Source organism: Notechis scutatus, chromosome 2 (assembly GCF_049901735.1).
Source record: "Notechis scutatus isolate UNSWTSFEM ecotype Mainland chromosome 2, rNotScu1.2, whole genome shotgun sequence".
Classification (NCBI taxonomy): Eukaryota; Metazoa; Chordata; class Lepidosauria; order Squamata; family Elapidae; genus Notechis; species Notechis scutatus.
In genome coordinates, this window is record NC_142010.1 from 136,258,794 (window position 1) to 136,285,115 (window position 26,322).

Consider the following 26,322-nt stretch of genomic DNA (forward strand, 5'->3'; position numbering starts at 1 on the left):
AAGGGAGTCTCTAGCCTAGAATATTATAAAGACAAAAAAGGAAAAAAGACAAAAAGAAAAAGTAAGGTAAAAAAGAAAACCAGTCCAGTTTCAAAGTGAAAACTCATACATTAAAAGTCCAGAACTAAAAAAAGAAATATTAATTTTGACTTCCTGTTTAAAATTGCCACTTAACAACTTCTGCCTTAGATTTTACAAATTCTTTCTTTTCCTTAGGGTGTTGTTTCAAGTCTTAAAATAAAGAAAAACTCTCACCAAACCGGCACACTTTCTCTTTCCATTCTCTTCCGTTTCGGAGCTGTCTCAACTTCAGCAGCTTTAATGGCTGCCTCTTTACCACTGGCAAAAAGAGCTTCTCCTGGATCTACCAGGGACTTTGCAATATCCCTGGATCGACAGGATGTGCTCTTTACATTCACCATCTCTTCGGGACAGTTTAGATCCATTTGGACTGTCCAGGAGCAAAGATATCAGCGGTGATCTCGAATCTTCAAGATCGCACGCCGTATCGTCACGATGACAGCTCCGCCCCCAAGTGGGTCTCATTCTAAGGTAAGATGAAGGCACAGGAAAGGGATGCAGGCTTTGAAGCTGGGCACTGCTATAAACAGAATTCTTCAGCATTAAAGACCTGTCATAGTTTGTGTAGGAAATTATTGATATCAGAGTTATATTTGAATCTTGGGTTGGAAGCCTTCTAGCTTGAATATTGAACTGCATGCCACCAGGCATTAGCAGAAACAAGTTGGCAAAGGGAGGTAGAATGAGGCAGGCAAAGAGAAAAAAAATCTTGCATTTAGAGTCCTGCCTGCTTAGTAAATATTTGGACTGGCCTATCCAAAGAAGCTTGGCACACATTCACTCATTTTACTGTGTAGAAACTTGAACCAGCCACCATCATGCAGATTATAAAAGTAAGACTTAACTTAACAGGGCTTATTTCTGAACCTGATTCCCTTGAGACCATATTTGGTGTTGAGTTCAGCACCTGCTTCAATTAGCAGTGCTCACACTGAAGTACAGGTAGTCCTTGACATACGACCACAGTGGAGCCCAAATTTTCCGTGGTTAAGTGAGACCTTTGTTAAGTGAATTTTGCACTCCATTTTACAGTCTTTCTTGCCAATGGTTGTTAAGTGAATCGTCGCAGTTGATAAATTAAGCCACGTGACTTCAAAGGATAAGAAGAACAGGATAGGGTAGGGTAGGGTATGGTAGGGTAGAACCAGAACAGAACAGAACAGAACAGTCAAGGAAATGATCAGTCCACTAATGGGAAAAGATGGCAAGACAGTGACCAGCAGCAGGGACAAAACAGAACTACTTAATTCCTTCTTTGCATCAGTCTTCATGCAAAAAGTGGGGAAAATAGCTTAACTTACCCAATGTGGGATACAGAACAGGAATGCAGGTCCAAATAGGCAAGGAGTTGGTAAGAGAACACCTATCCATTCTAGATGAACTCAAATGATCAGGACCAGATGGATTACCTCCCAGAGTTCTGAAGAAGCTGGCAGATGAGATCTCGAAACCACTAAAGAGAATTTCTCAGTGCACCTAGAGTACGAGGAACTGCCAGAATATTGAAAAATATTCTAGTTCTAATATTTGAAAAGTGGGGAAAGGGAGATCCAGGAAACTACAGACCTATCAGTTTGACATCAATGCTTGGAAAAATCCTGGAAAAGATAATCAAACAGCAGATTTATGAGCACATAGAAATAAACAAGGCAATTACTAGAAGCCAGCATGGGTTGTTAAAACTATATCATGCCAGACAAATTTTATTTCCTTCTTTGATAAAGTGACTAAATTAGTGGATCAGAGAAATGTTATGGATATAGTATGCTTGGACTTCAATAAGGCATTTGACAAGTAGACCACATCCTACTTCTTGGTTAGATAGAACAATGTGGAGTAGAGTGTACCATCACCAGTTGGCTGACCAACCACACTCAACCTGTAGTCCTTAATGGAACTATTTCTACATGGAGGGAAGCATGTAGTAAGGTACCCCAAGGTTCTAGGGGCCAGTACTCTTCAACATCTTCATAAATGATCTAGATAAGGTGGTAGAATATATGAATCTTTTACATCTTTTTTCTGTTAATTAATTGGGGAGATCATATTTATTTTATTTTAGCTTCTATATTAAATTAAAGTTCCTTTCTTCAGTGAATAATTGCTCTCTTATCTTCCTTTTTCCTCCTCCTCTGTATGATGTTGGTTTTTTGTTGTTGTTTTTTCATTTTACCACCTAATTACAAAAAAAACATTCAGAAACACCTAGTGCAAGACTAACATCTTTTGAATTACACTTTCAATTATGTGCATCAAGCCAGGAATGTGCAGGCCACATGGATGAGATCTTATATGATGTGTCAGTCCAGCCATTGAGGTTTGCAAACTACTACTGCTATCCAGAGTCAGACAAAGTTGGAGTAGTATATCAGTGTGTTAAAATATAAACCATTTGATCCAATCACTGCATCACTATTCAGAAATCTGGAGGACTATCAAGAAATACAAACATTTTGTCTCTTTGGCATCATCTAGTGGTCAATTGACTGACAGCTCCATTACTCACTAGGTCCAGAATTTTATAGAAATGACTTAGAGCACTGCACACCTGAAAACCTCTTTCACATGTCCAAATTCCATTTTTACATTGCAGCTAAGTTTAGCTGCCATCTAGAGGCCATTAGGTCCATAAATTGACAGCTTTAGAAATCAAAGCACCCAAGCCTTACAAGCACCATCCAGACACTTTTCCATGTGACAATTAATGCCAGCTATCCTAGGCTTGGAGATGTTCACATTTTAGCTACAAATCACTACAATTCTTTTTTTTTTTAGTTTACTAAATATTTACAAACGTAATCAAGAAAAAAACAGAAAGAAAAGTAGGAAGCAAAAAAAAAAAAGTAAATAGGGAAGAGACCTATAGATATTATGAATAAAACTGAATAAAAAAATTCAAAGGAACAGAAAAATGTAAGGAGTAAGATCGAAAGGTAAATGGCAGACAGGAATATATCTGAGATTTAAATTAAATCGTTTTTTTCTGTAAGTTTATCTATGTGGGTCCTTCGCTTCCCACTAGATGGTGCTAAGTACTGCTAATTGTTGCAGAGTTGCTCAAATTTTTCTTCGACTTATTTGCTGGCATTTAAGCCACGATTTCCAGGACACAATCCAGTATCATCGGTCTGCTGGTAAGCATATCAGAATCATGAACTCATAAATGGGTTTCTAATTATCTCGCCCAAGTTTGTGTTTGATGTAAGGAGTCTAGAACCAGCATGCTTCACAAAGCTGATCCATCCAGTTCTGGTCTACAGGATAAAATAAAGACGCAGAGATCCTAGGAAGAGTGCAGAGAAGAGCAACAAAGATGATAAGGGGTATGCAGGATAAGCCATAGGATGAAAGGAGCTGGGTATATTTAGCCAAACAAACGGAAGGATTAGAGGTGACCATGATAGCTGTTTTCCAGTACTTGAGGGGCTGTCACAGAGAAGAGGGCAGTGGTGGGCTACAACCGGTTTAACAACTGGTTCTGTGAGCACGTGAACAACATTAAAAAAAAAACCACCAATTTCAACCTGAGGTGCGGAAACACACTGTGCCACGCGAATCAGCTGAGCTGAAAAAGACGGAAATATAGGACAGGATAGGGCGGGGGCGGGTGAGTGGGGCCAGCTAATCATCGGAACTATTGGTTCTCTAGAGCCGGTCTGAACTGGCAGCATTCCACCACTGGAAGAGGGGAGGGGTCAATTTATTTTTCATAGGACCTGAAGGCAGGATAAGAAATGTCCTGAAAGTGAGAATAATGAATCGTCTGCTTTCTGGAGTTGTGGCTGCTCCATCATTGGAGGTTTTCCAGAAAAGATTGGACAGCCATTTGTCTGGGATGAAATAAGGACTTCTGCCATGGGCAGGGAATTGGACTATCTCTCAGGCCCCTTCCAGCTCTATGGTTGTATGATTCATTTTTCATTAGTATGAATTTGGTTTATGTTTTACCTGCATGCGCCCTCTTCACAATTTTTCACATGGGAAACTGCAGTATGGTGTGTGTGTGTGTGTGTGTGTATCTCTGTGCGTGCATGCGCATACACACACACATGGTGCTTCTTCCCACAATTTTATGTGGTACAAATTGCTTCAAAGCATTTTCCAAAGCATGTATTTTGACATGCACACCAGGCATTCATTGATATTGATTGATGTGAATGATCCCAGTGCCATTTCCCATTTCTAAAAAAAAAAAAAAAAAAGCTGAGCTTTATTCACAAATGCAATACAAGCAGAGGTGTACAAAAACTTTCAGCAATGCCATATGGCAAACGAATGGGGCTTCTGATAGGAAAGTCTTTTGAATTCTTCTGTTATTTACTCTGTTTTGACCTTGATCCAATATCCGCTGCCAATCATAAATGCTTATAAGAAAATCTTGAAGCCAGAAAGAGTATTTGGTTCAGAAAAGCAAGAATTTATTTATTTATTTATTTAATTATTTATTATTGTGGATAAATAGAGCACAGAATTCATTATTGAAGGAACTAAGGCAGGTTCTCAAGCAAAGAGCAGCACTTGCCTTCCTCATCTCAACATGTAATACAGATTATGACCCATTTTGGCTGGTTCATTTTGTGACAGAACAGTCTCTTTTAAATGCAGGCCAGCTCTAGCTTGCATGCAACAGAAAAGGGCGGGGGACACATTTTTACATGTAAACTCTTCAACCCATCCCCCCCCCCAAATTTCTGCACCATGATTTAATCAATGCATCGCTGTGTTAATGTATATTACTAACTAGTACAGGAAAGGATAGGAAGTAGCCTGTGCAGAGGATATAAAGGCAGTTTGTAAATGGACAATAACAGCGTGAGGAAAAAGGGGTTGCTAATGCGATTCACACCTGTATCTCTCTAGAAACAAGAACAGATCCTTCTTTCCCCTGAGTAGAAGTACCTTTAAAAGATATTGTTCCATCAGAGTAGCCATTCATAGAACCCAGCCTAGATCCTTAAAACCAACACTGTCACCTAAACCTAAAAAGATGAATGGTTGCTCCAACACACAATTGATCTGTGCACTGTTTGTTTTCACAACAACCCACATTCTGTCTGCTTTCCCTTGAGTTCTTAATAGAATTCTGGCTCTGATTTTAGCATAGTAGCATAGTATCCAGGTGCATTTATGCAGCCATTAAAACCCTATAGGATTGCTGCAGTGAAACCTTGCAAAACGTCCCAGAAATGATGGTTCATAAACTTTAAAACCTAACAACAAAGGATTTTTCATGCCAAGAAATTCAGCAAAGCTGCTTGTAGAATACATATTCTAACAATTATTTCCATCCAGTAGAAAAGCACTGTTTTGTTTCTGCTTCCCAAAAATAATAAAAAAAGAAACAGTTATCTTGAATTCTGTGGCCCCAAAACCTCAAGTGTTACTGTCACTTGCAAGTATTGTGTTTTGTATGGAAAAGTGTAATTTATTCAGATTTAGTTAATTGGTCAGGGCTGTAGCATTTAAATGTCTAATCAAATCTGAGAAGCATTGTACGCATTCATTCCAAATGCAGGAAGTCACTTTCTGTCTTCACATTGTTCAAAGATGCCATCAGAGGTGGTTCATTTTAGACAGTCATTCTTGGACACTGCAGATTTTTACAGCTAAAGAATGAAATACTATTTGATTTGGAGAAATGGCATGAAACATGCAAGACAAAGAAAAGAGGAGGGGTTTTTTTCCCCAACAGTAATGGCAAGCAGATGAACAATAGCCGTGTGTTACATGTTCTCCCACAAGGATGGGATCAGAAATTTGAAGTGTAATTCAGATGTTATTTCTGTACTTTTTGTTGGCATTCTCAATAACTATGAAAGTACCTACTGTGTTACAGCAGAAAGATGTAGCGTATAGTTCTGTTAAAAGGTCATATATTTGAAAGACCTCAAGTGCTGCCTTGTGGGAATATACTATCAAAGGAATATTGGACTTCTGTGCTAAGCTGCTGGTTTTCATTTGGGGGTCAGAGGAGTGATTAAATGAGGCTTCTTTATATAAATAGGGAATATTAGTGGAAAACACCTGCTGCTCTTGGATTAATCCTTTAAAATATCTGCTGAAGAACTTGGAAAGTTTGCAAAGTCTTCCCTTTCCTTCCCTATCCCTGTTTCTACCCATGTTTCCCCTAACATGGCCAACTGACTTCTTACCATTGTAGATATACTTCACACACGCACATACACACACATACTCAATATTCAGGGTTCTGTGGAGTTTGCAAAAAAAAAAAAAAGGTTACCAATGCAATTACTAATCCCATATTCTGCAGTGACAGGAACAAAAGAGCTTCAAAAGCAAACTGGAAAAACAGTGAATGATTATTCTTACATGGGGAACTTACTGGAAAACTCCCCCCCCCCCAGAAGTTTAGTGAAATTTTCCCTCCCTCGTTTAATTTTTAGAGTTTGTTACGGTTTTGCTCACAAAGAGGTGGAGAATGTTGAGATGCCATTTGTGCCAGGTTCTAATAATGACTGCTGTAATCATCCCCAGAGTATCCTCCACTGCTCTGGATGTTATAGCTGCCACTCACAGAGATCCCTCCGGAGCCACCTTTGCTACTAACCCCAGTGGTTGCGGAAATACGTGTGGTGTTTGTGCTGCTGTATCCTCTACTCTTAGAACTGTAACTTCCAGAACTTCCCACATTTGCCACATCAGAATTCTTAGAAGTAGATGGGACCACAGTAGAGCTACCACTTTGTCCAAATCCAGAGCTTATGGAGGATTTAGAAAGGCTGTCTCCACTCCTAGAGGTAAGTGCAGGTTTGCTGCCATGATCTCCACTTCTAGAGCTGGATCTTCCACTGCTGTTGATGTTTCTTTGTCTCCTTCCAATTGTCCCACCATAAGAACGTCCACCAGTTCCAGAGATGTTGGGGGAACCTACAACAGCTATAAGAAAAAAAAGGGGTGAGGGGAAGCAATGCTGAATAACATTTTTTTTTAAAATCCAAGGATATGAATCTAGGGCATCAGGCAATGTTCATGACAATACACATATACTTTTCAAACTACTTACATATTTTAACAGGAGGAGCATTAGATATCCTGTGGAGAAAAGAGTATGAATAATTATTAATGTCCCAAGAAGCTAGCTCTGTATCCCAGATATCAGTACCCACAAAGGAGTTGGCTGATTGAGTTTCAAATGTTTACATATTTTCCCAGCTCATTTTTGAATTGTGATCCTTTAAGACAGCTGGTAGGTTCAAATGATGTATATTAGTGTATTTGTCCTGTGTTTTTTTTTATCCCCTCTGACCACAATCTAGAATTTATTAAAAGTGAAAAGTTGGCCATAAACAGTGCAAAGCCATTTAAATAGCAGCTCTTTCTATACTTAAACTATCATCTGATTCATTCAGTATTTTTTTTATTACAGCATATTCATACTGTAGTTCTGAAACATGACCAGGTGACCTTCCCACAAGAACATTAACAATCTGTAGCTGTGTGGTTTGGTGTATTTTTCCCCCCATTTTATTTTTTTTCCAACCCACTTACCTGTTCTCTTCTCCTTCCAGAAGTGACTTATACATCGCAATCTCAATATCCAGGGGAATCTTGAGATTCAGCAAGTTCTGGTAATCTCTCAGCAGGCGAGCTAGTTCATCTTTTGAGCTCTGCAGATTGTTCTCCACCTCAGTTAGCTTTAACCTGGCATCTTTCAAAGCACTCTCTCCCCGCTGCTCATTGTCAGCAATAGATGTCTGTAAGGCATCAATCTTGAAAAGAGCCAGACCAAAAAGAAAAGAAAAAAAGAATGAACTTGGGACAACTTGAGCTTCCTCAGCAGGTAGTGGAGAGGAGAGAAAGGGGGAATTAAACACAAAGGCACAAAATGACCAGGGTGTGTGTGGATAAGAAAGCATGGTCTTTTTTCTAAATCCATCAATCAAATGTCTGAATTTCAATGATCCTTAATGTGCTATCAATTCTCCAGGGGATGAGGACAAAGTTGGTCTTTGGGTAGAACCCCAAAAAGAAAAGGACAGGATAACTCAAATGTGTTTGAAGTGAAACTTAATTATACGTTTAATCCGCCAAGTCAACGTGTCATTTGTCATTTGCCCTTTCTGCATATTAAAAATGATCATTGGGTCATATATTTTAGACAGACTCTGGGGAATCACATTTAACTATGATAGCCCCTAGGTTTTGCATCAAAATAGCTTCTAAATTCTTAATTGCTATAGCCATGCCACCTGAACAAATCCAGTGTTGTCTGAATTTGGAAGCCAAGCAGGAACAAACGTAAGTAAGACTTGATGGGAGATCTAATGAGATAACTAGTACTCAGGGGTGGGATTCTACCAGTTCGTACCTATTTGCTAGAACCAGTTGTTAATATTCTAAGCAGTTTGGAGAACCGGTTGTTAGAAGAAATTACTGGCCTAATCCTGTAAGGAAGGCAGGAAGGAAACATTCTGGTGTTGCTTACAGAAACTGCCTCTCCATTAACCCTTATTACATTCTTGGCAGGACTAGACTTCCTGTCTCTGGAATTTCTCTGGAGTTTTTTCCCCCTCCTTTGCTGGTACTTTGCTTGTGTGGATTGACTATTCAAAGTTACAGTGGCACTGAAAAAAGTGACTTATGACCATTTTTCACACTTACAACTGTTGCAGCACCCCCACAGTCATGAGAGGCCAGGCGAGGAGATGCCTACCTCGATGTGAGTGATATTGAGTGGGCCATGCCCAGCCAATAACATGACCACCAAGCCATGCCCAGCAACTAAGCCATGCCCACAGAACTGGTTTTTAAAAAATTTGAATCCCACCCCTGCCAGTACTGTATACTTAATCTATAAAATTAACACTGCAAAAATACCTGGCTAAATTCCCATTTCCTTGTTCATCAGATTTCTATAGTATAGCTCCCCGTCCACAAGTGTGTCTCTGGATGACGTTCAATAAAACTAACTAATTAAAACAATCATATAAGCAAGATCATAACGGGAGGATGCATAATGCAACCAAATTTGTGGCCTCCCTGTTACCAAGGGATCCCAAGGCCTGCTAAAAGGAGATTTCCAAACGTCGATAGGATTGGACTTTATATTTGAGGGAAATGGGCATTAAAAATATGAAATGCAAATACATACATGCATGCATGCATACATAATCTCAACATGGGAGGGGATGTTTCAGAGGGCAGGGGCCAGGGCAAAAATGGTTCATCCCCCAGGTCCCATTGGATGTAGCTCCTTAGCATATGGAATCTATAATATGCACCTCCTGCTGGACCTGATGGGAAGGATAGATGTAACTGGGGAGAGGCAGTCCTTCAAACAACTTGCCTTCCTGCCGTGCAGTGCTTTAAAGGTCAAAATCAGCACCTTGAATTGGAACTGGAAAAAAGCTGGCAATCCATATAGCTCATGGAGCAGGGACGTGTACCTTTCTAGGGGCACCCATAACTGCCTGTGCTGCCCACGCTGCTTCCTTCCTTTCTCAGGATCAGGATTTGATTATGTCCTTAGTTCTTATATACGTGCCCAATTCCAGATTTTAAATGGAAAAGAATCAAATTGTGTTTTTTTAAAAAAAAAATATTTCAGGCATCTTTGTAAAATGTGCTTTGTTCCCTGTCCCATTTAGTGCAGAGGTGGGCAACGGATGATCCTTCAGATGTTGGACTTTTCTTGCCTTCACATCAAGCCTACTGATGGAAGATAGGTGGGAGATATGTGTACAATAGCATCTGGCAGAGCATATTTTTGCCTACTCCAGACTTAAATCAACTTCTTTTACCTGTTTTTTGGTACTTTCCACTTCACTTTTGCCTCTCTGGATCAGACGGGTAAGCTCTTGGATTTCGTGACGGCTACTGCTGAGATTGCTGCAATAGTGTCCCCATGTGTTCTGTAGCTCTTTATACTGAAATACAGGAGAAGTCTTATTCCTTTAAGTTTGTTGTGGCTTTGTAACTTTGGTTTCTACTAACGTCAATAAAAACACGCATTTCCCTCTTGGGAAAATAAGTTAAGCCAAGCTTACCTTGTTTTCATACAGAGCATTGACCTCATCCTTGCTCCTCTGGGCAATTTCTTCATACTGAGATCTCACTGAGTGAATTATTCCCTCCATGTCAAGGACTCGACTGTTGTCCATTGACACAACAACACTGGTTTCTGAATTTGCTGCCTGTAAGCTTTCTATTTCCTGTCAGGAAGAAGTTGCAAGAGATGCTGAAAGTACTTCTGAATAATGCAAGAAATTCCTATCCCAATAGAAGAAGACACGTTAGAAAGGTTTGCATCTTCTCCTTTGAGCAAATGGTCCATTTATCAATTATAGCATTTTCCTCATCATTTTAGCCCCTTCCCCTAGAGAACCCTGTAGCATCCTCATTCCTAGCATTCATCATTCCTAGGAGGAGCTGGTTTGATTTGCAATACATGCAACCTACTTCAACAATAGTGACAGAAAAGTTTCAGGGACATTATCAGACTGTAAGATTTCTATAATTATATTATTGAACTTGGAAGAACAATTATCATGTTCAGAAACAATACCCAGGAGCCTCCCTGATTCTTTTAGAAAAGATCACCTGAGGTGATAACATCACTCTCATAATTATAGGGCCTGATGGGCCTGGAAAGATTCCACCAAATTAGGACTCTATTCTGCTTTACCTATCCTCTGATGCAGATATTGGTAAATTCTTGAACTGTATATATGAACTTGGTTAAAACCTTCCATTATTTATGGTAGTCAATAATGATACCCCTACTTTAAATAGTCAGGGAACTCTTCAAGGGAATCCCCTGCAATGCGTGCAATGGACCCACAAAACCAGGGCTGTCTTAACGCATGGGCCTAATGGGCACTTGCTCATCGGCCCCACCAGCATAGGGGCCCCATACTAATCTGTGTAGGTTAACCCTTCAATGCACCTTGTATCATATAAATACAGCAACGTGTTTATTACATTTTACTGCATTTTTTAAATTAATACTATCATGCATTAATAGAAATTCACACTGATTTTTCCCCATAGCTGATGAGATGAGCCCGCACATTATTCTGTGTGGGCTCATCATTCTGTTCAGTCCAATGAGTTAATAGATATATCTAATGACCCTAATGACATGATTATTGATTATATTTATACATTGTATATGAACACAGATATAGGGCTACGCATAAATTATTAGTGATTAAATCTGAGGTTCATTCACAACATTGAATATTTGTATGATAAACATGTAGTAGTTATTTAAGATCAAGATTTAAGTCCAATAAAATAAATATAAGTTTAATTTTATCGACCATTTACATTTTTATTCCTGTGAGTAGTTGCCGTAGGGCCTCCAGTATACTGCTTTGCTCGGGGCCCATAATGCTGTTAAGACGGCCCTGAACAAAACTAAGTGCTTTCTCTTCCTTGGATTCTTCTACTACTAACTACCTGGGAGATAGTTGGATCTTTTCCACCTCTCTGCCCTGGGTTATGAAAAACAAATCAGATAATCCTCTTTCTTTTGGCCAGTTCCTGGTACAAAGTAAAATGAAAGAAAGTAACCCAAGGGAAGCAAAGATCATAAATCTTTTCATTGCAGAAGGAATAAACCACATATGTGGGAATCCTTACAGCTTCAAAGACACATTGGATGAAGTTGAGCTCCTGTCTCAGGGATTCCACTTTCACTTCTAGATCAACTTTGTTGCTATACCCAACATCAACATCCTGAAAAACATGACAGAAAGTACATTTATCTTAACAGAACAAAACTTATTTTTCAAAACATTTTATTATGTGTCCCCTAAAGATCTTTTCCACATTCTTCACTTATGAAGTTGACATGGTTGGTGATCAAATCAACATTATTATTATTATTATTATTATTATTATTATTATTATTATTATTATTATTATTATTGCTGTTGTTGTTATTGTTATTTTTACTATAACTATTATTATTATTGTCCTATAGAGGATTTTTCCAAGTCTTGTCCTCTCTCAATATATTGGACTATTAGTCCCATTAAGCCTCTTAATCAGCATTGGCTAGATGGTTTTCTCTTGCAGTAGACTAGCATTTCACTGATCAACTGTTTTATTGGAAATGCTTTTGTCAGCCTGGGACATATCCTTAGAAAAACAAGCCTGATTTCCAAGCAGTGAAAATTTGAACACCAGAAAAGGAGACTGGGCTGTTTGTCCTATCTCTCCTCTTCTAGTGATCTCTCAAAATTGACAAAATTGTCATCAACAAGGAACAATAAGCTGGGATGATTAGGAAGGGAGCATGTCTCCCGATCTCCAGTCTATATGCTACCAGTGATTAATGACTGAAGACCACTGAAATGTATGCATGTTATGAAAGAATGAATGAAATCAATTTGCACCCTGTCTAAAAATGTTGCAAAGTGGCTCATATTGACCTTAGATAAATTTAACAGGCCTTTATTTTTATTGCAATAAACCTACATCCTGACTGCTCCAGCATTACTGCTGCTCACAAGTCTGTACATATTGGGTGAGGGTTGAATCATTTTAATTATACTTTTTTGAGAACCAGAAATATCTAACCTTTTTTAGCAGCACAAAATTATTTTCTGCTTCCAGCCGGTGGTTGATTTCTTTTTCATACCTTGAAATGGGGGGGAAGGGAAAAAGGAGATAGCTAAGAGCTTGAATAAACAAACATACACACAAGATGCACACAAATCAACTGAATTGCAAAATTTTGTGTGAGTGAATGTCAGGTTTGGGGCAGAGTGTGAGCTCAAAGCTTTTGCCTCATGACCCTTGATGGGTCAGGGGAGAGGTTTCATTGGCTGGATTGGAATCCTCTTGGCTATTGTACAGATACTGAATTATCTCAAAGAATCTCAATTATCTCAAAAGGACAGACCTCAGCCACTAGGTCTACAAACAGTTTCAGATTTGAAGAAGGAAGAGGAGATACTAGGACACACATAGCACGCTTTGGGAAAAGAAAGGTAGAACTTTGTTCCTCAAAAGCTGGGGATCTTGGTATGACCTTCAGCCAGTGCTCCATCCCAACCTTTTCTGTATGAAGGAGAGTGGTACAAAATGTGCAATAATTTTTAATGCTGCCCAGGTCTGCTCTACAGCTACATTTTATCACTTTTTTGATTGGTTAGACTAAGGCCGCGATGGCGAACCTATGGCATGCATGCCAGAGGTGGCACGCAGAGCCATTTGTGCTGGCACTCAAGCCACAGGCAAATTTACCTCACTGCACATGTGCGCACCTCACAGCTGATTTTCAGCTGGTTTGAGGCCTTTTCCGGCCTCCCAGGCTTGAGGAAAGCCTCTGCAGTTTGAAAAATAGGCCCGTTTTATTACTTCCTGTATTTCCGGAAATACCATAAGTGACAAAACAGGCCTATTTTTCAGGCTGCAGAGGATTTCCTCAAGCTTGGGAGGCCCAAAATCAGCTGGGAGGTGCAGTGCAGGTAAGTGGGCAGGGGATTGCGGGTGCATGTGCAGGGAACGTGAGAGGGCGTGCGCATTGCCTTCTAGGTGCTGGCACACGAGTGTGGGTGTGCAAGTGCATGCACAATTTTTGGCACAGGAGCCCAAAAAGGTTAGCCACCACTGGACTAAGGTGTGCCTTTCACCCTAAGTCAATGGGACTTTGACAAAAATAAAAAATAAAACCCAAGAGAATACATTTTATAACTAAATAAATAAATAAAGCCAACACAAACTTAATTTTGATTCCTTTCCTTTTAAATTAGCACTTAATTAAATTAACATGATTAAGCACATTGGATATGATTGCCCCTCCCACTAGGTAGATATTAACATCTTCTGTCACATAAGCAATTATAAGCAGGTGGCAATTTGGGGAGGGAACCTGAGAACCACACTCAAGGTTTTGGACAACGCACACATTGCTCTGGGCCCCAGGTTTTGGACTTCTGCTTTAAAGATATTAGATACAATGCAAGAGATAATAGCCAGTGTGCTATAATGGATAATTAATGAGGTCCCTCTCTCACCCACCCATGCCAGAAGAAGATCTGTATTGAGCCTGTATTGTTGCCCCACAGCTATCTAGAAAGGACAGCGCACACCTGACCATGGGTTAATGTGTCTATGCTTGCTACTACAGAACAAAAGGGCAGATCTATATTTAAGAGAACCCAGTCCATTTTCAAGGATCCCCAACTACTTTTTGACATGGTTGGGCCTTGGGAAGCTTACCTTCTTCCCACCTGCTTCAATCTCTCACTGATTACCTGCTTTTGAATTCTTCAACCATATCCTGGAATTTTGACTGCTCCAATTGCAACTGTTCCCGCTCATTCAGCAGCCGCTGCAGCTGCTGTTTCAAGGCTGTGGTGTAATTTTCAAAGAGGGGCTGAATGTTGGCCTTTTCCACAGGCTCCTGCTGCTGCAGGCAGTTCCATTTGGTTTCCAGAAGCTTATTCTGTTGCTCCAAGTGCTTGACCTGTAATGAGGGACATGTCTAGATGCTCTTCTACTGTTTCAGACTATCAACAGATTCTTAGGATCTATTAGGAAGGTAAAGGAGCTACTTTTTTGACTGAAAGAATGATTCTTCTTCCTCTTGTTACTGATATTATTGTTTTGGGGAAAAAACTAAGCATCACCATTTCATGTCTGGGAAGATCTAGAGGACTGAAAAGGCCTATAAAAGAAAGAAAGAAGGGGCACACATCCAAATGTTTACATCACTGCTCTGAGCATCAGAAATGCAAAGTCAACCGCTAAAAATATTCTCAGGTTCCTTGAGAATGATTGACTTAAAAGTTGCAGCAATGAATTAGAGAAGGGCAGAATTTCCAATGTGGCATTGGAAAAACACGGCAATTTGCAGTACTCAGTGCTTGCAATGCCTTCCTCCCTAACTAGCATATATAGGATTCTAACAAAAGCTGGATTAGCTGTGGCTTTCTGTTGAACGCCTTTTATGGGTAGAAGTACTCTGGACTCTGTGTGTGTGTGAGAGACGATGGGTTCACTGTAATCCACACATAGACAAATGTTGCCCGAGGTAAGATAACTCCCCAAAAGATGTTGTAGAGCAGTTCCCAGTATAGCATTTGGTTAATCCATCCAAAAGCAGTTGAGAAAAACATCTTGATGGGACAAGGGGAAATACAGATAGTCCTCAATTTACAACCACAATTGAGTCCCAAATTCAGTAGTGGTATTCTACCAGTTTGGCCCAGTTCTACCGAGCCAGTAGCAGTGATGAACAGCAGAGACTAAACTGATTCTCTCTGCCACTCTGCTATTGGGCCCACCCACTCACCTGGGCTCCCACACCCACCTTTATTCCCTTATTTTGAAGCGCAGCTGCTTTGCACGTCACAGCGGAGTGCTGCGTGGCAGCTGTCGAAGCAACAGGGAGAGTGCAGAATTGCAGGAGGTGAGTTGGAATGCCTCTGTGCCTGCGCAAAGTGCATGCTTGACACGCACGTGCTCACCAAACCAGTGGTAATATTTGAATCCCACCACTGCCCCTTGTTGTTAAGTAAGAAATTTCTTAAGTGAATTTGTTCACTTGATAAGTAAGAAATTTCTTAAGTGAATTTTGTCCCTTTTACAGTTTTTCTTGCTACATTTGTTAGTGGATCACTGCAGTTGTTCAATTAATAACATGGCTTTTAAGTGAATCTGGCTTCCCCGTTGACGTTGCCTGTCAGAAGATCACAAAAGGCGATTACATAACTCTGGACATTGTACCTGTTGTAAATGTGACTCAGTTGCCAAGCATCTGAACATAAATAATGTGGCCCAGGGGTGGGATTCAATTTTTTTAACAACCAGTTCTGTGGGCGTGGCTTAGTTGGTGGGCATGGCTTGGTCATGTGAATTTGTGGGCATGGCTTGGTGGTCATGTTATTGGCTGGGTGTGGCCAATTCAACATCACCCACATCGAGGCACGCATCTCCTCGACTGGCCTCTCGTGACTGTGGGGATGCTGCAACAGTCGTAAGTGTAAAAAATGGTCATAAGTCACTTTTTCAGTGATGTTGTAACTTTGAACAGCCACTAAATGAACTGTTGTTAAGTCAAGGACTACCTGTGTGGCCACAATTTCAAATACATTTAATAATAAATACGTTGAACCTCTCCAGATCTATGTATAAGAGACAGTTTGGTCTAATGGTTAAGGCACCAGGGTGGAAACCAGGAGATGGTGAATTCTAGTTGCACCTTAGGTGTGAAAGCAACTGGGTGACCTTGGGTCAACCACACTCTCTCAGCCTTAGGGAGGAGGCAATGGCAATCTATTTCTGGAAAATCTTGACAAGAAAACTGGAGAGACTGGTTAAAGCTCTCAAAAAACTAACCCAAAGACATACATAAAAAAAAAAAAATAATAATCCTCCAAAAATCCTATGTATGGGAGAACAGAACCATGCATCCAAAGCCATATGAATTTTCTCCCCCCCAAAAGCTCATTGCTTTAATAAAGGATCTCTAACAAGTGGTCCATTGTTGTTTTTTCCATATACAGATTAGTCACAATTTGTGCAAGTTTTAATGATTTGATGCTAAATTTAGTGCAAATTGTAAATGGATTAGATTAATGTTGGGGCTAGTGCATACGCAGTTGCCATTTTAATATTTGTGCATGCAAAATGGAGAAAAGGAAGGTGCCGTTGAAGGAAAACAGCACAAGTTCCAAAAACAAGAAGTATTTGGTATAATTGAATGATACGAATAAGGTCATAGCAACCCTCATCTGTATTCAGTACAAGTTTAGTCCACCTGGTATAAAAATTGTTCTCTAATTAGAATGCCCAAAGAGAGCTTTGTGTCAGAACATTACAGGCCAGTCTTACCATTCACTCTTCTCACCTTATCAATGAAGGAGACAAACTTATTGTTCAGGGTTTTGATCTGCTCCCGCTCTTCCTCCTTCACTCGAGAAATCTCTGGATCAATCTGGATCCTAAGAGGCTGCAACAGGTTTGGGTTGATTCGGACTGTGTGGATGCCCCTCCCTTCGCCAAAGCGGCCAAGGGATTCGTAGTTCGCACCAAGACCACTTCTGCTGGCACCACCACCCAGACTTCGGGAGCTGAAGGTCTGCAGCTGACAGCATCTGCCAAAACTATTCCCGCCACCAAGACTCTGGCTGCTGAATGCTTCATGCCTGTGATGGCCTCTGCTTTGGTTGCCAGCTGCTCCGGCCTGGCTGTTGGTCCCTGCACTTCGACTGCTAAATCCCTTGTTCTTTGCAATTCCAGCACTAAAGCCTGCCGGCCCAATGCTGTAGCCAAAAGGTGCAGCTCCGTAGCACAGCCCACTACTCAGGTTTGCTCCAGAGTATTTCCTGCTATGGAAGGAGGAGGACACACTGCTGCCTGCATGGAGCCCACCACTAGAAATATAATTCCGTCTCCCGTTAAGGGATTTAGAGGTGCAGCATTGCCGGCTCATGATGGCTAAGGAAAAGGTAGAACCCAAGCAGTTGAAGCAAAGCTGAGCTGCCAACAGAGCTCCCAAAGAGGAAGAGAGAAGCTTAAAGAGAGAAGCAAAGTCTTGTCCTGCTCACATCAGGAATTATTCTTTATATACCTTCTGGGATCTGGGCTGGGTACAAAATAGCTATCAGGTTAGGAAGATTATGCTTCCTTTCCTTGGGAAGCATAAATAGTCAACATGCAGGCGCATTTTCTTTTTCCAATGTGCAAATGGAAAAAGACTTCAAAGAAAGCTAACGTGATGCGGATGAAATAATCTGAAATGGAAAAATCTTGCTTGGCTTGCTGGTGATCGTGAGTGACCTAATTAAACTGTTTTCCATATGACAATTAGACCTGAGTTAAATGATTTCAGAGAAGTCCTTTGCATTTTGCCTTCTGGAAACTTTGCCATTTTAGCACCTTGACTCAGGCAAGAGTGAAGATTACCCAGCTTTCAATTTTAGGGCTTCCTACTCAAAGCTACACACATCAGTGTCCCTGATGCTCCCATTGGACCAAACAAACCCAACAAGGCATCTGTCCCTAACCTTGATGATGCCAAAATACTGAAACTTGTATTATGATGTCACAGTGCAAGGTCTGCCTTCTTACATTGTGATGCCACTTGGAAATATGTAAGACGCACCGTTGGTGCTACAGTGAGGCAAAGCACATGTGATACTTGCCTTCCCCCACCCACCCACCCAAGGCTGCCTGCGCCAACAAATTAAAGCAAAAGAAATATTTCCACAAGATCTCCAGAATTTCCCAGCAATTCCTTGATATATTTATTTCAGAGTTACTATATAAAATGTGTAAAATCAGAGACACTCTGATAAGTTGATCCCATCTGTGAAGGAAAGTAGATTTTTCCAGTTCTTCTGAAAGAAAATTATTTTCAAAGATGAGCCGTAGTAACTGACCTCTCTGGCTTTAAATTTGTAATAATTAATTATTATTTGTAATAATTAATATATTATTTGTAATAATTATTTGATCTTAGAAATCATAGAATAATGGAGTTGGAAGAGACCTTGGAGATCTTCTTATGCAACCCCCTGCTCAACCAAGGGCCCCTTACTTTTCTGGAAAAATGCTTGTCCGATCTCTTCTTGAAAACTTCTAGCGATGGAAGACCCACAACTTCTGGTTGGAAGCCATTCCACGAATGGCTTGGTTCTCACTCTCAGGAGATTAGTTCTAGATTGGAGCTCTCTTGAATAATCTTCCATCCATTGCTTCTTTGTCCTGTCCTCAGGTACTTTGGAGAACAGATTGACCCTTTTCTCCTCTCTGTGACCGTCCCTCAAATATTGGAAGACTGCTATCATGTCATCCCCTAGTCCTTCTCTTTGCTAGACTAGACATACCTACCTCCCACAAGTGCATGGTTCAGCCTTCAGACTCCAATCATATTTGTTCTCCTCTCTAGAGCTTCACCAGATTTTTGAACTTTTTTGATTTTCATGAATTGATCCTTGACAAATGATCATTGAAGGTAAGTGGTGTTTCCAGATAAATTGTCTGAAAACCAATGCATACTCTTATTTGATTGAAAACTGAGCAGAGGTGGTATAGAGGTGTCTCTATGTCATCATGTCAACCCATGGTTTGCCATGTGTATGCACTATGTGATAAGCAATGTATATCCTTACACAATTTGGTAGCTGTCTCACTTTCTTTTCAGGAATTGGACATTAATTGGCTGTTGGACTTTGGTGATCAGATAAACAAGATAATTGAGACATTCTATCTAAAGCATTAACATAAAATGAAAAATCGGTACCACTTAAATAACAGCTTGCATAAAAGATGTGATTTTTCCCCCACAGTTTTTACACAAAAATCACTTTGCAAAGTGAAATATTTAGAGAAAATGGTCTGCATGTGGTACACAATAAACATATATATGTGTATTTTTCCACTTTCATTACATATCTTATTGTATGCAGAATGTAGAATGAAAAGAAATTGTGATGACTCAGGGCATGACACAAAAACAATACAGTCAGATAATCAGTAGGAATCCCTTTGTTAGCTCCAACTTTGCCCCCAGTGTCCTGGTTACCTTCTGGCTGGAGAAAAACTCTCCCAGGAACAGCCTTTGGCTGCAGAGAATCAAGTCCAAAACATGGTCAACAAAAACTGTAACTATAAGTCCAGTCAAGGTAAAATGAGATAATTAGTCTGGCAGGACAGAAGCAAGAATTCCAGATGTGAAGGCATGGCAATAACTCAACATGGTTGGGAAGGTGCCAGGAATACAGATAATCAAAGTCAACACAAGATAAACTCACGTTTGCTCCCAGCAGCTGCCTCACTCAGCATGCATCTCTTTTAAACTCTCATTCCCAGGTGTAGCTAATGAAGGGAATCAGGGCCCTTTCCTCTCCCGTAAGCTACGCAACCCACGCAACTTCTCCGTTCCTCCCTGCATGCCCCAGGATGAAGAGGGGGTGAGTCTGGGTCTTCCTCTGAACTCCCTCTCCCTTGTTCTATCTCTTCCCTGCTCTGCCCAGCCGGACTTTGCCCTTCCCCAGTTTCCTCCACAGCCAACGGAGTCCCACTCCCACTCCCTGTTAGCTGTTCATCTTCCTCCTCAGATTCAGACTCCGACAGAGGCATGACAGAAATATTGTTGCATTGTATTAATTGTAGGAGAGGGAAAAGCACTTCTTTAGGCCCAAATGGATGAAGATTTGGGCTGGGTCTTGTCTTTTATAACAGATTACCAAAATTCACAAATAACATCTACCTTTTAGGATCAACCATCAATAGTAAAAGAACAAGCGGTCAAGAAATATTACACCATAGACTAGCACTTGGTAGGGCAGTCATGAAGGCCTTGGAAAAGATATTCAGATTTCATGACCTGCAAACATGAAAATAGTGCAAACCATGGTATTCCAAATTTTGGTTTTGGTCTTTGAAGAAGAAGGGTATGATGAGTATTGTTCTTTTTTAAACTTTGGTATTGGAAAAGAGTTCTGAGAATACCACTGACAGTCAAGAAAAGAAAAAAAAATGGACCATGGAACCAATCAACTCCCAGAGTTCTGACTCAAGGCAGAAAAGATCAGGCTCAAATTATCCTATTTTGGACACAATGTTTGAGAACTTAACTCTTTGGAAAAAGATCTCAAGTTGGGAAAGGCCAAAGGAAAGAGAAGAAGAGGATGACCAGGAGGAATGTGGATGAACTCAATTCCAATGGCAATTGGCTTACCATAGGAAAACCAGGCTAGGGAAGCAATATCATGATAAAAACCAATTTATGTGGTCACTAAGAAATTACACCAACTTGATGGCACTATATAGTTTTCTTCATCTGCGCACAGCCCCATCTGTGTTTAAATCTGTATGTAGTAATTGTATTTATTTATTCATGGTGACAAATTTGTAATGCTGATTTTTTTTCCATGTCAATGACTTTTCATAACAAGAGTAGCTCCATGATCCAAAATCTGGTACTACTTAAGGCACAAGAGCTTGTGTAATTTTTTTCTTATCATTGTTTCAGAAGAAGTGTATCTTGCTTTGGTTTTGGAAGGTCGATTTTCCATGATGGGCCGGTTGCTGCTTCCCCAGCCATTTTTTTTAAGCCACATGTCCTGCATTGGAGCCACCAAGTCCAGCATCTGTCGGGCAACAAGAGGAAGTTGTTCTGCAATTCTATCATACCTTGTTTCAGGCAACTCCCCACTATTAAAAGGATATTTCCCTTCTGGGTTGCCCCAGGCAGCATTCATTTTCCTCAATGTTTGCAGACAAGGGCTCATTTGCCATGTTAATCCTTCATGCCTGCATGGGTTAATTAGCTTGAGATGGAGAAGAATTGCCAGGCTCACCAATTTCTTGGAGGAGGAACCCACATCCACTGCAATATTATGGTTGTTTATGGCTAGCAAAGTTTCCAGACTCTCATTTCAGTAGGGAGAGACTACCTTGTAGTTGGGTAAAGAATAGTCTCACGCTTATGTATAAATGTATGGTTGGCCTTGGACTTTTTTTTTAGAAAATGGATGCTGCCATCCAGCAATTATTAAAATCTACCCTGGTTGTCTCCTTCCGTCACAACAACAACAGCAACAAAGCCTTGTCCTACATATTTCCCTGCTTGCTTATACAGAAAGGATTCAGAGAATGAAGCCAGCCTTTAGTTAAAAATAGACTGAATTTTTTTTAAAGTGTTTTAACTGCTGTATGTAAAATTTTCCAGAGTGGGTTCAGAAGGAGGCACAATGACATAGTCATGCTCATGAATTGCCTTGTCCAAATACTTTGCAGTATTTTTCACCTATGTTTTAAAATAGAGACTGATCCCATTGTCCATGTCTCCCATGATCCAGGATATCAACTATCCAAACTTGGCTTGTTTCACATCCCACCAAAGATTCTTCATGTAGCAGCACTCTAGCTTTGATGGCCAACTTTTGCAGGTTCCAGGTGATGGCTTGAATATCTATCACTTTTTAACAAAAATCCTTTGACATCACATGAGATTGATATTTGAGAGAGTAGATCCAGAGTATCTGGTTGCCCCATTGCCAGCATGGACTGACAACCATTTTTGGAGGACTGAAATGGATGATATTGTCCTCAATTAAACTTCCATTCTGGGCACGTTTCTACCCCATGCCCAGAGTACATTTGCTATGTTATGTGACTTTAAACATACTAGTCCACTTCAGTTCATTATCTCAACCAATGATTCACTGCTGTGTAGAGGCCCTGGAATTCCTCCTACTACAAAGTAGAGCAGCACCTTATTGTGCTTGGTGGATTAGCTTGCTTTCTCATATTCTTTGAATGACAAACATTATCATCATCATCACCACCACCACCATCATCAACATTATTATTGAACAAGTTCACCAGTAAACCACTAAAATGTGGGCTGTCCCTTTCCCCCATTGTAGATCTTAATGTTAATTTGTTAAATTTATATCCACTTTTCCTCCAGGAGTTTGAGACAGGTAAATTATCTTCCTTCTTCCTTTCATCTGTATAGCTTTGCTAAGTTGAATTGACAGAAATACTAAAGTGAGGGAATCTTCAAAGAGATTTCATGGCTGAAGGTGATCTTGGGGTCTCCAGAGTTCAACTAATTAAACACTATGTCCTCCAGTTCTTATTCTTATTATTTATTAAATTTGTTAGCCATCCATCTTGTCACAAGGTGGCTTTGGGTAGCTTTAAATACTAAAATGAAACTATAAATATATGAATAAATATATAAAATCACATTAAAATTACAATAAAATACAAATTATAACCAAAGATGGAGAGGAAGGGAGGAGAATATACAAAGGGGAGGGTTAAATTTATGAATGTGGGAACTCAAGCTGAATATGAATACTATGATGACATTGACAATGATGATGATCTCTATTGACAACATTGATTTATTGTAAGGAGAGTATTTAAAAATCTGTGACAGCAGTTTAATTTCATGTGTGGATTATTGGAGAGAGAGAAATTTGACAATCCCATGACCATTTGTTTCTAGTGCAATGCCAAAGCATATAAAAGACTCCTTTAAAAACTAAACAATCAGTTATTCCAAACATAATTTCCACCATTCTCTGTTTTCAGAAATATTGTTTTCATTTATATAAATGTAATTATCACTTATCATTACATTATCATTACTGACAGATTTACTAATTGCCCATGTTCAAATGACTTTTTTTTTGGATAGTGGAAAGACTTGGATTTTTCCTTCATTGCATACTGAAAATATAATTGAATTCCACAAGGGGGTAATGAAGTTCTGTTTACTGAATTTCTCATTTCTGGATCATCTCATCACAAAAATTAAATTGAGCTATTTTCCCTCTTATCAAACTTGCAAACATTTTTCTCACCTTCACAAATATAAACAACACTATAATCCAGAAGAGGAATTGGTGCACCAACTTCATATGCCGTTTGAACATAATGTTAATCAAATTCATCTGTTGAACATAACATTAATCAAACTTACCTGCTTCTCTGAAGTCATACCAATCAATTCTAACAAATTCAATATTTCTACTAGGATATCTCAATATTCTAGAATTTATTCCATTTCTAGAAACATACAGTATATTATTGTTTCACTCTCACTCAGGCAGCTACCACTTCCAAGATTAAAAACTGTTTTGGAGCCATGTTGCCCACCATCAGAATCTCCTACACTCGGACTTCCGGTTTGCAACCTTTCGGCGGCGGCAGGGATTTGCGACCGCGCGATCCCTGCTGCGTTCACCGTCAAGGTTCCCCCGATCCATTTGGATCTGGGGGATATAGCTGCCCCGCAGAGGCAGCTGAAGACAGGGGGGATCCGGCAAGGGGTTTGGGGGTGTCGCAAACCCCCTCCCCAGCCGGCTAAACCCCCTTTTCCCGAGGCGGAGGAACGGCAGTCAGCAATGGCTGCCACGAAGAAAGCTGCAGCCGGACAAGCAGGTGCAGGAGGGAGGAAGCTGAAAGAAAAGTGAAAGTTGCTTCTAACCGGGACAAGATGGGAGAAAGTGACCTGGAACCTTGAAGGCTGCTAAGTATATATTGTTCCCTGTGAGAGTTTTAAGCTGCGAATATTCTAAAGGGGAAAGTTTTTTCTTTGTTCTACTCTCCTTCCTAAAGTGACAGCGGAAAAAAACAAAAACCTTTTTGGCTGTGAGTGGGAAGGGATAGTGAAAAAAAGAATTAGAGCAAAAATTTGAAAATAAGGAGAAGATTGCCTAGAATTACAAAGAGTTTAAAAACTTCCAAAAAATATATTTGAAAAGAATTTGTGATTACTTTAACCCCAGAAAGAGAAAGTGAAGAAGAAGAAGGTATCTAAAAGAAATTGTCTGTTTGGATTGTTTGGTGACTTTGGAACCTCTGGAAATTACTTCTGATTAAATCATTTGGGTGGCTGTTTGGAAAAACTTTTTCTCTACACAATGGCATCATCTATGGATGAATTGGAACTTATATATCAAAAATTTGAAAGAGAAAAACAAGGAGGGGAAGATGGTCTTGACACTATTTTTCAATACTTGGAAATGGCGGTTTATACTTATGTGAAGCAGAATGAGGATGATGGGGACAAAGAAGAAGGAGAAGCCATCTTTGATGAACAAATTACTCTGACTGGAGAAGAGAAAAAGCAAGAGAAAAAGGGAAAAAGGTCTTTAAGATCTGGAAAAATAGCCCAAAAAGAGAAGAATAAGGTGAAAGGGGGATATTATGTTAAGAAACAACAGAAAGGGGGAAAGCAGAATAAAAGGGAGGTGGAGAGACAAGGGGTTAAAGAGGATAAGGAGAAGAAGAAACAAGAAAGAAAGGAAGGGATGAGAAGTCCTAATGGTGGGGAGCAAGATGTTAAGAAGCAATTTTTTTTTAGAGATAATGGATAAGCTTTATGGTTAAAGGGATTCTAGAAAGGTACATAAGACTGCATTTTTATATTTGTATTTAGAAGTAAACATAGAAAATTAGAAATAATATGTAACCTAAAATGTGATAAATATTTAACATAAATTAGTGAAATTTTTGGTTAAGAAAAGGGAGTACTGTAACGAAACATAATTCAAGATTGTGATGTGAGGGTGGGGGGTGGGTAATAATCTTTGAAAAGCATAAGTGTTCCCACAAAGGCATGATATTTAATTGAAATGGATAAAATGTTTAAGATATAAATGATTGTTAATATTAATGATTAGAATATGGTATACTAGCGAAATTTTTTGTGAAATGAGAATTGAAGTAGAAGAAGGAGGTACTTTTTAATGAAATAATGAGTTATAATATATGATGAGGGATATAATATATAACTATGGAAAATAGGGCTCCCATAAAAGTATGTGATTTAATTGAAAAGTAATGATTTAAATGTTTAAGATATGAATGAATATTAATACTAATGAATAGATTTGTATTACTTTTGATAATATAGTATAATTTTAGAATGTACCAGACAGAATCCCAATATATGTTATGTGTTTTATATTAAGTATTATAAATGTATGGGAAAGAGATAAAGGCATCATACTCCATATAGTGTGCAGGAGAAGTTTTTTCTTTTTTTTAAAGAAGGAAAATAAAGGGCTGGCTGGAATAGAACAGACAAAGAATAATAAATATTATGATATGAATTGAGAGGAGATAAATAAAATAAAATAAAATTGAGAAAATTTAAAGGAGAGGAGAAGACATATAGAAAATTGAAAATGTTAATAAGATATGAAATGGTATGTAAAATGAATATGAATTTGAATTTGTGTCTGTACCAAGAGTTTTAACCCGGGACTAAACAACTTTCAGATAAGAGATTTTTTATGCTTTTATGTTTTGTTTTATGTGTATCTATGTATTGTTTGTCTTGAAAATAAAACTTGTTTTTTTTTAAAAAAAGAATCTCCTACACTCTTGATTATAATTCTAGAACCATCAAATATATGTTCATAATTTCCAATACCTTTTTGAACCCATGGATTACAAAATCTATTTCTAGAATTGCTACTGTTTCTAAAGTCAGATTCTCCATATGGTCCATAACCAAAAACCAGAGAATGAATTATGTCCGTGACCTCCCGGTACACACAACTGTTGCAAAGTCATAGCATTTGCTTCTACAAAAAGAAACTGTGTAAAAAGTCTGTGACTGTCAGGCATGAACAATCAGATCCACACATGAAAAGTTCAATTGGCTATTTTATTGTTCATGCCTATAACATAAGAATCCTCCCAGACTTCTGGTGTGCACCTGGACTAGACTAGATAAGGTTCAGCAGCATTCAAGGAGGGATTGGTCTTTTTTGGTTTTCTTGTGCCTAC

At 39.4% G+C, this 26,322-nt stretch overlaps 1 protein-coding gene across 1 annotated transcript; it reads right to left on the reverse strand.

Annotated features, from left to right (window-relative positions):
• Positions 1-6,474: 6,474 nt before the first annotated feature.
• On the reverse strand, positions 6,475-17,496 carry LOC113422744 (keratin, type II cytoskeletal cochleal-like). Its single transcript, XM_026683874.2, has 9 exons — positions 16,907-17,496; positions 14,310-14,521; positions 12,628-12,688; positions 11,686-11,781; positions 10,089-10,253; positions 9,843-9,968; positions 7,591-7,811; positions 7,106-7,134; positions 6,475-6,978 (listed from the first exon to the last, which is right to left on the reverse strand). The coding sequence occupies exons 1-9, from the start codon at positions 17,489-17,491 to the stop codon at positions 6,548-6,550; spliced, it is 1,926 nt and encodes a 641-aa protein (XP_026539659.1). The 5' UTR covers positions 17,492-17,496; the 3' UTR covers positions 6,475-6,547.
• Between the last annotated feature and the right edge of the window lie 8,826 nt (positions 17,497-26,322).